Genomic DNA, 11,016 nt, shown 5'->3' on the forward strand with positions numbered 1-11,016 from the left:
CTGTAACATACAGACGTACTGACATCAGGGTTATATAATCACCTCTCACTGTAACATACAGACGTACTGACATCAGGGTTATATAATCTCCCCTCACTGTAACATACAGACGTACTAACATCAAGGTTATATAGTTACCTCTCACTGTAACATACGGACGTTCAAACGTCAGGATTAAATATAAACATATAGAACTGTTACATACTGTTATTTTGAAAGTTAAATATATTATGGTTTGGAATTTTGTCTTAACCACCTTTTTATTAATAATATTATTATTATTACTGTAAGATGAAAAATGCAACGAACAGACCTTAATTCGAACATGGAGCCCAGTCCAGTATCGCTACACAATCACTAAAATTTGCGAATAAAACCATATTTGGTTTATTTTTAACATCCTAATTGAAATATGACAATAATATTTTCTAGTGTTTTACAATTTCTGAGTGTTTAACTTATCTGATGGACAATCGAGTTACCTGTATGAGCGAGTTACCTGTATGAGTGAGCTACCTGTATGAGGGAGTTACCTGTATGAGCGAGCATTGCCAGCATCAGCAGCAGTCTGTAGCAGTTCCTCATACTGACTAGGTATTCTGTATCTACTTCTATTGTCACGTAACTTTGACTCTGGTTTCCTGTAACATGATACGTCATACTTACAAAATTAATATCTACTAATGACGCCATTTGATCTTCAGTATAGGACACACACGGCGGGGTAAATTCGCCTGATGAAGTTTACGTTTTGGCAGTAACGGCTCGAAAGTTGACATTGAAGGTGAGCGGCGGCAGAATTACTGCATGGATTAGCCTTTTTTATTTCACCGGTCGAAATATAAAGGATGACTTATAGAGCGGAGTTATAATTTCCATGTTCGCCCTAAAATTAGAGACGCCGTAGTCATGCCGTAAAACATTCCATTGGCGATTGCACTGTGGCGTTGCCTTTGTCGTGAATGTAAACGGGCAGCGGTAGCGTCAGTCTTGCTGACGGCCACCGTATGGTCGCCTGCAGCCACCTTTCGGGCGCCGTATGGCTTATTTATTGCGGCCGTGTGTCATAATTTCAAAAGCCGTACGGTAGCCGCCCTCAAATTGAAAAAGGGAGCACAGGTTCGACCACAAGTCTGTGGTTTGTGGTTGGACATAGGCTTCACAAGGGCAAAGAGAAACTCAATATAGCCTTGTGAACACTCAACAAAGGTAGACTTAATTAGGAATGGTCAAGAGAAACTCAACATAGCCTTGAAAAAACACAGCAAAGGTAGACTTCATTAGGAATGGCCAAGAGAAACTCAACATAGCCTTAAAAAGCACAACAAAGGTAGACTTAATTAGGAATGGCCAAGAGAAACTCAACATAGCCTTGAAAAGCACAACAAAGGTAGACTTAATTAGGAATGGCGAAGAGAAACTCAACATAGCCTTGAGAAAACTCAACAAAGGAAGGCTTAATTAGGAATGGCCAAGAGAAACTCAACATAGCCTTGGGAAAACTCAACAAATGTAGACTTAATTAGGAATGGCCAAGAGAAACTCAACATAGCCTTGAGAAAACTCAACAAAGGAAGACTTAATTAGGAATGGCCAAGAGAAACTCAACATAGCCTTGAGAAAACTCAACAAAGGAAGACTTAATTAGGAATGGCCAAGAGAAACTCAACATAGCCTTGAGAAAACTCCACAAAGGAAGACTTAATTAGGAATGGCCAAGAGAAACACAACATAGCCTTGAGAAAACTCAACAAAGGAAGGCTTAATTAGGAATGGCCAAGAGAAACTCAACATAGCCTTGAGAAAACTCAACAAAGGAAGACTTAATTAGGAATGGCCAAGAGAAACTCAACATAGCCTTGAGAAAACTCAACAAAGGAAGACTTAATTAGGAATGGCCAAGAGATTCTCAACACATACTTGAAAAACAAGGAAGAGAAACTAAATGTAGACATTTAACACATTTATCACGTTCTGAACATTCTGGCTAACAATAGACATTAAAACAAGTACAATGCAAGGTAAACACAAGTTTAACAAAGTCTAATAAGTAAGGGAGGGTTGTACACTAGAGTTAAGAAATACGGCTTAATTCGGTTTCCATAATAGAAAATATCGCGACCCAAATGTTGACACCATAGTAATTAGACATTGAGATTTTGTTTACATCCTGTGTTTATGATGAAGTAATTGATTATTAGTTGTTTTAGATTTTCAAACATGCTGTGTTTATACTATAGTAATTTCTTATATTGTTATGAAGTTTTACAGGCTGTGTGGGGGAGGCAACAAATGAATATCCATAATTTTTCACATTTCAAAATAATACACAAAACTCTTTCATAACATATATTTATATTTACACTTGTTTAAATATCAAGTATTATTCAAATGTAATGTAGCATTGAATGACCTGCAAATATAGATCGCTCTGATATAATTGACTATATATCGATACTACTTAAAAGTTTTCATGTCACGTCTCATACAAATTTTACCCAAGTAAAAAGATAACAGTATTTTATAGTATTTTTTCTGTTACCCATTCATCATTTTATTAATTTTTACCGTTTACAGATTGTGCTTTACTACATTAATTATCTTTCTGTTTTTGGTTTTTTTTTGTTTTTTGTTTTTTGTTGTTTTTTTTTTGGGGGGGGGGGGGGGGGTTATGGTTTTTATTGGGGTTTTTTTTTGGGGGGGGGGGGGGTTATGCAGGTCAATCGATGTGACTGTTTTGATCGCCCTTTTATAACCTTCTGAAAACAGTTCAAGTTTAAATAACGTCAGGATCTGTAAAGTCTCCGCACGTCGTTGAATTTGCAGTGGTTGAGAGCCTTACCACAAAAAGTTCAAAAAGAAAACTCGTCATAACAGTAAGATTTCCAGGATGTTAAGGACATTTTATCTATTTTTAGGAGTCTTACCATAAAAAGCGCAAAAAGATAACTCGTCAATAATAGTCCGATATACAGGATGTTAAGGAGATTTTGATCGATTTTTAGCCGCGAAAACTTGTCAATAATAGTCCGGTATACAGGATGTTAAGGAGATTTTGATATAATTTAACCGCGAAAACGCGTCAATAATAGTCCAATATACAGGATGTTAAGGAGATTTTGATATAATTTAACCGCGAAAACGCGTCAATATTAGTCCAATATACAGGATGTTAAGGAGATTTTGATATAATTTAACCGCGAAAACGCGTCAATATTAGTCCAATATACAGGATGTTAAGGAGATTTTGATCGATTTTTAGCCGCGAAAACTCGTCAATAATAGTCCGATATAGAGGATGTTAAGGAGATTTTGATATCATTTAACCGCGAAAACTCGTCAATAATAGTCCAATATTCAGGATGTTAAGGAGATTTTGATATCATTTAACCGCGAAAACTCGTCACAAAGTCCAATATACAGGATGTTAAGGAGATTTTGATATAATTTAACCGCGAAAACGCGTCAATAATAGTCCAATAAACAGGATGTTAAGGAGATTTTGATATCATTTAACCGCGAAAACTCGTCAATAACAGTCCGATTTACAGGATGTTAAGGACATTTCAATCTATCTTAAAGAGTCTTACCATATAAAGCGCGAAAAGAAAACTCGCCAATAATAGTCAAGTACATTTTATGTATACAGAATGTTAAGGATATTTTTATCTATCTTTATGTTAAAATATTTATGCACAGCCGTAGTCTGTAACGTTTCTGCTCTGATAGTTACCGTGTGACATTGCACTGCAGACTTAGTGTATCCAGTCTTATGTCAATATAACTACTTTGTTTAACGAGCCAATATAGATAATTGTTCAATATTTTCTTAAGTGTTAATGCGTAACGACATCAGTGACGGAAGCTGTTTGATCTTATTCATTACCAAAGTATCTAGGTGTCGTGTTGAGTGTGTCAGCATGACGATGAGCAAATTTAAACATTAAATTTCTTCTCCATGAATGCATATAATTTTCCTAAAAAGATAAATTATTCCACTTTCAACATTACTCGACATTATTCGAAAACCATTATTCTAATTATTTCTCAACGTAAAGAGGTTACCTTACAAATATATTTATAAAATATGATAGTCATGCGAAATAAATTTCTGATTGATGGTTGTGAGGATAGAGAAGTGTTGATAAATATATCCTATAACCGGTTGTCTAACAACCTATTCGAATAAAATGTTGCTAATGATCACGATGTTATAACAACAATATTGACGTAACTTTTGGCTTTGAAATTCTTTGAATTCATTCTCGATTTATCCATGATGTTATATATTCATTAGTGATAACTTTCATGATGTTATGTATTCACCAGTGATGATATTCATATTTAATAGATGATATTCATAACGTTTTGTATTCACTAGTGATGACATTCATGATGTTATGTATTCACTAGTGATGACATTCATGATGTTATGTATTCACTAGTGATGACATTCATGATATGTATTCACTAGTGAAGATATTCATGATGTGATGAATTCACTAGTGATGACATTCATGATGTTATGTATTCACAAGTGATGACATTCATGATGTTATGTATTCACTAATGATGACATTCATGATGTTATGTATTCACAAGTGATGACAGTCATGATATGTATTCACTAGTGATTATATTTATAATGCTATGTATTCACAAGAGAAGACATTCAGAAGACAGTGATGATTCAATGATGATATGCAAAAAGGATATTAAACAGTTACTAGTTACGTCTTTCATTTTTTACAATTACGTCAGCGCCAATAAATAATTTTTGTAACCGAAGCTAATGACGATGTTTATCGGCTTGTAACTGTTTGGAACTGAAGTATCTGTACCGAACAGTGTTTCAAAACATCGAGCTTCATTTAAATGTGGGGCTTCAGTATATGACGTCAGACTTTTATAAGAATTGATATAATCATTCACATTTTTGGCTTCAATATTTTATAATGTGTTGGGATTTATTAGCAGTACATAATTAAAGTGTCATTTTAATGTGAACAGTGGAAAATATGGATGTGATTAATGGAAAAGAAAACCATGAAGACGGGATTCATGGTAGATAAAACATAGTGACGTGAATAATGGTAGATAAAACATGGTGACGTGATTAATGGTAAATAAAACATGGTGACGGGATTAATGGTACATAAAACATGGTGACGGGATTAATGATGAATAAAAAATGGTGGCGGGAGTAATGGTAGATAAAACATGTTGACGGGATTAATGGTCAAAAAAATGGTGACGGGTTAAATGGTCAATAAAACATGGTGATGGGATTAATAGTAAATGTAATACTGTGACGGATTAATGGTAAATAAAACATGGTGACGGGATTGATTGTAAATAAAACATGGTGAGGGGATTAATGGTAAATATCACATTGTGACGGGTTTAATGGTCAATAAAACATGGTGAGGGGATTAATGATAATTAAAACATTGTGACGGGATTAATGCCCAATAAAACATAGTGACACGATTAATTGTAAATAAAATATGGTGACGGGATTAATGGTAAATAAAACATGTTGACGGGATTAATGGTAAATAAACCATGGTGACAGGATTAATGGTAAATAAACCATGGTGACGGGATTAATTAGGGGATAGTACGTTGTTTTTCGTGGCTATACTGGCGATTAGAACATGAAATTTGGTTTAAACTCTCGACGGACTAGAACTTGAAATTTGGTTTGAACTCTCGACGGACAGTTAATTCATTCTTTTCTATTTCTTCACTTTCGATTCCAATATCATGGGTCATCAATCATAAATGGTACAAAGTGTTGAATTTCGCTACGAGTCGAACTTGACGCCATATTGTTTTGATTAGAAACAGGGCGTGGCTTAACACGATAGATCATGGTTCTATCGCAGATTAGAACTCGTTGCGTAACCAATCAAAATACGCGTTGCAAACGAATCGTGTTAGAATGGTGAATAAAACATGGTAACAGGATTAATGTTAAATAAAACATGGTGACACAATTAATTATAAACAAAACATGGGGACGGGATTAATGGTAAATAAAACATGGTGACTGTTTAAATGGTTTATGAACTAAATAAAATAAAGAATGAAGATTGTTTGCTTTCCTGTTAATTATGATGTTGTGACTTGGATTAGGTATCAGCATATATATTTTAGACTGAATGTTTGGCAGCAACTTAAAAAACAATATTATCTTACCTGATGTGACGAGAATCCCCAAGGAGACTTCAGAGAAAGTATATCGGATCGTCATATTTATAGGCAATTCATGACATGCGCATCAGCATATAAAACGGTATAATACGTAACTTCATGTGAGGAAGTGGTTGCCATGCATATAATTAGCACATGATCAATTTAATCCAGACATAACAACCAAATATTTTACATATTTACCTACAAACACACACCCATACCTTAATGAACCGTTGGTTTTTTTAATCACATCATCCCGAAAAAAAACTCGAATTTCCTGTGTTAAAAGATACTAAGTCTCTGGTATATTCATTGTGATAACAGTGTCCTTTATCAGAAAAAAATACATCGGCCTGCTAAATCGAAGTGTAGACTGTCCCTACAGATGTTATTGATAGTAGTGTAGACAGTCCCTACAAATGTTATTGATAGTAGTGTAGACTGTCCCTACAGATGTTATTGATAGTAGTGTAGACTGTCCCTACAGATGTTATTGATAGTAGTGTAGACAGTCCCTACAAATGTTATTGATAGTAGTGTAGACAGTCCCTACAAATGTTATTGATAGTAGTGTAGACTGTCCCTACAGATGTTATTGATAGTAGTGTAGACTGTCCCTACAGATGTTATTGATAGTAGTGTAGACTGTCCCTACAAATGTTATTGATAGTAGTGTAGACAGTCCCTACAAATGTTAATGACAGTAGTGTAGGACTGCCTTTACAGTCTTTTAACATGCTGTGTTTATACTTTAGTAATTGCTTATAACTTGTTATAGATTTTTAACATGCAGTACGGAGGATGAAAGAAATGAATATTCAATATTTGTCACACTTTAAAATCTTTAATCAAACTGTTTCATGACAATTGGATATATTTATTTCTAACGATCATATCTATACATATCTCTAGATCATATCTATAAATGCGTAAGACTGAATACGTGACAGCTGAGTCCCCTGAAAACCTTTTGAAGAAATATTAAAGTGCATGAGCTGATTTTTTAAACATTAATTATACAGATCCTCCTTACGTCAGCACCGCTAGTGTTGGTATCTCTTACCTATAACAAATTGGTCATCAGAAACCTGAATAGGTGATAATCATTTCATTCATTTTAAGATGGAAAGGAATCCCGTTTTCATAATACTGATGGTGTTATAAAATATGGAATTAAATTTACACACATGTATTTGACTTTTCGGATTCATTTGCGAAGTCGTAGTCAATATTCGAACTATTTTGATAGATGCATACGTACATTACACCGTCATAGATTGGTGGCTTAACACGGGGCAAAACAATGGCTTAATATCACCTTAACATAGCATAGTATGGACACAAAGTGCCATTGGTTTAACTTACCTCGAGCACATCACGACCCTCAGACGGGCTTAACACGACCTTATCATGTGGCTTAATGGGGCTCAATATCGGCTTAACACATAATTTTAATATGGGGTTTAACACGGAGCTTCACATGGCATAAGCATGGGCTAAACATGGGCTTCGTACCTAGCATGGAGTTTTAAAACGGGCTGAAACCTGTTTTAACGTGGATTTTACACTGGCTGAACATGAAATTCGTGCGGCTTTAAAACACGCTTAATATTGGACTTAGTACGGCTTATTACGGGTTAACATGGACTTAACACCGACTGGGGATTCAAAGAAGATTTTAACAAGCATAACGCAGGATAAGCACAAGTTTAAAACATCAGAAACACGGGGTAAAAATGGACCTTATTCGGCTTTAAAATATACTTAACAAGGGGCATGAGATTCAAAGACGAACAAGTGTAACAAAGGAGAAACACAGATTTAACGCATCAGAAACATGTAGTAGGCTTAGATTTGTTTCTATAATAGGGAATATCGATACCTAAATATTTATTATATAGTAATTATGTATTATAGATTTTAAAAGTATTGTCTATATACTATAGTAATAACAACTTAGTTGTTATGGATTTTAACATGCTGTGTTTATATTATAGTAATTACTTAATAGTTGTAATGGAATATCAACATGCTGTATTTACACTAAAGTCATTACTTAATAGTTGTAATGGAATATTAACATCCTGTATTTACACTAAAGTAATTACTTATCAGTTATTTTGGAGTTTTAACATCCTGTATTTATACTATAGTAATGACATATTAGTAGTTATGGATTATTATAACATGCTGTGTTTATACAATTATCAATTACCTATTAGTGTTATGGATTTTTAACATGCTGTACGGAGGAGGAAAGACATGGATATTCATTATTTGCCACATTTTAAAATCTTCAACCAAACTGATTTATAATATCGAGCATAATTGAAAAGCGATATAACATTAAATGACCTGACAAAACAGACTGAACATCTAATTGGCTATAGAGCTAAGCTACATGTTTAAGTCCTTATCTAGATCAAGATCGCGATATAATCCAAGCGAAGAATTACTTAAATAATTATTTCTGTTACATATTCATTATTGGTTCTTTCGTGAAATATGGTAGAACAAACATAATGACTGGATTAATGGTAAAAACAAAAACAAAACAAAAACCATTATAACGAGATTAATAGTAAATAAAACATGGTGAAAGAATTAATGATAAATAAAACATGGAGACGGAATTAATAGTAAATAAAACATTGTGACTGGATTAATGGTAAATAAAACATGGTGAGGGGATTTATGGCAAATAGAACATGGTGACTGGATTAATGTTAAATAAAACATGGCAACGGAATTAATAGTAAATAAAACATTGTGACTGGATTAATGGTAAATAAAACATGGTGAGGGGATTTATGGCAAATAGAACATGGTGACGGGATTAATGTTAAATAAAACATGGCAACGGAATTAATAGTAAATAAAACATTGTGACTGGATTAATGGTAAATAAAACATGGTGAGGGGATTTATGGCAAATAGAACATGGTGACGGGATTAATGTTAAATAAAACATGGTGACGGGATTAATGTTAAATAAAACATGGTGACGGGATTAATGGCAAATAAAACATGGTGACGGGATTAATGGCAAATAGAATATGGTGACGGGATTAATAGAAAATAAAACATAGTGACGGGATTACTGGTAAATAAAACATGGTGACGGGATAAATGGAACATAAAACATGGCGACGGGATTAATGTTCAATAAAACATGGTGACGGGATTGATGGTAACAAAATATTATAACGAGATTAATGGTAAAAAAATTATAACGTGATTAACGGTAAAAAATATTATAACGAGATTAATTGTAAATAAAACATGGTGACGAGTTTGATGATAAATAAAACATGTTGATGGGAGTAATAGTAAATTAAATATGGTAACGGGATTAATAGTAAATAAAACAGGGTCACGGGATTAATGGTACATAAAAAGTAGTGACGGTAATAATAGTAAGTAAAATATAGTAAATCAAACTCTTTAACTACATCAAAAGAATGAAAACGAGTTTTTTTTTTATTCACTAGTAATTATGATGTTATGGTTTTGATGAAATACCACAAGAAGATAAATATATTTTAAACTGAAGATTTGGCAGAAACTGAAAACAAAATATAATATTTCCTTACCTGATGTGACGAGAAAAGGTCGCTGCTCAAGGAGATTTCAGAGAGAGTATATCAGATCGTCACAAACAAGCTTATTTAAAGGCAACTCATGTCATGCGCATCAGCATATCAAACGTATATAATACGTATATGCATATATTATATATCTATATGTGACAAAATCGTTGTCATGCATATGATCATCACATGATCAATCTTAACATAAACATTACATCAAAATATGTTTATTTTTTTCATGCAAACATATTTTCATGCAATCATGAATCGTTTTTATTTTTAATACACCTCATCCTGAAATATTTATTTTCAAATTCACTTTGTTCGTGGTGTCTAAGACTCCAGTATATTCACTGTGTTAACAGTTTCTAAGTCTCCAGCATATTCACTTTGTTAACAGTGTCCAAGTCTCCAGTATATTCACTGTGTTGACAGTTTTTAAGTCTCCAGCATATTCACTGTATTGCCAGTTTCTTAGTCTTCAGTAAATTCACTATGTTGACATTTTCTAAGTCTCCAGCATATCCACTGTGTTAACACTTTCTAAGTCAACAGTATATTTACTGTGTTGACAGATTCTAAGTCTCCAGTATATTCACTGTGTTAACAGTTTCTAAGTCTCCAGTATATTCACTGTGTTAACAGTTTCTAAGTCTCCAGTATATTCACTGTATTAACAGTTTCTAAGTCTCCAGTATATTCACTGTGTTAACAGTGTCCAAGTCTCCAGTATATTCACTGTGTTAACAGTGTCCAAGTTTCCAGTATATTCACTGTGTTGAGAGTTTCTAAGTCTCCAGTATATTCACTGTATTAACAGTTTCTAAGTCTCCAGTATATTCACTGTGTTAACAGTTTCTAAGTCTCCAGTATATTCACTGTGTTAACAGTTTTTAAGTCTCCAGTATATTCACTGTGTTAAGAGTTTCTAAGTCTCCAGTATATTCACAGTTCTGACAGTTTCTAAGTCTCCAGTATATTCACTGTGTTAACAGTTTCTTAGTCTCCAGTATATTCACTGTGTTGTCAGTTTCTAAGTCTCCAGCATATTCACTGTGTTAACAGTTTCTAAGTCTCCAGTATATTCACTGTATTGCCAGTTTTTAAGTCTCCAGTATATTCACTGTGTTAACAGTTTCTAAGTCTCCAGTATATTCACTGTGTTAACAGTTTTTAAGTCTCCAGTATATTCACTGTGTTAAGAGTTTCTAAGTCTCCAGTATATTCA

The 11,016-nt window shown here is 33.7% G+C and overlaps 1 protein-coding gene across 1 annotated transcript in view; it reads right to left on the bottom strand.

Moving 5' to 3' along the window:
• LOC117317559 (cubilin-like) overlaps nucleotides 1-9,837 on the bottom strand; it is a 34,110-nt gene extending 24,273 nt beyond the window's left edge. Inside the window, exons 1-2 of the mRNA XM_033872384.1 lie at nucleotides 9,792-9,837; nucleotides 534-641 (exon numbers count right to left, since the gene is read on the bottom strand). Coding sequence (XP_033728275.1) covers nucleotides 534-585 — 52 coding nt within the window. The 5' untranslated portion in view covers nucleotides 586-641; nucleotides 9,792-9,837. The remainder of the gene's footprint in view (nucleotides 1-533; nucleotides 642-9,791) is intronic.
• Nucleotides 9,838-11,016: the final 1,179 nt, after the last annotated feature.

The sequence above is a fragment of the Pecten maximus genome, chromosome 19 (assembly GCF_902652985.1).
Source record: "Pecten maximus chromosome 19, xPecMax1.1, whole genome shotgun sequence".
Taxonomy (NCBI): domain Eukaryota; kingdom Metazoa; phylum Mollusca; class Bivalvia; order Pectinida; family Pectinidae; genus Pecten; species Pecten maximus.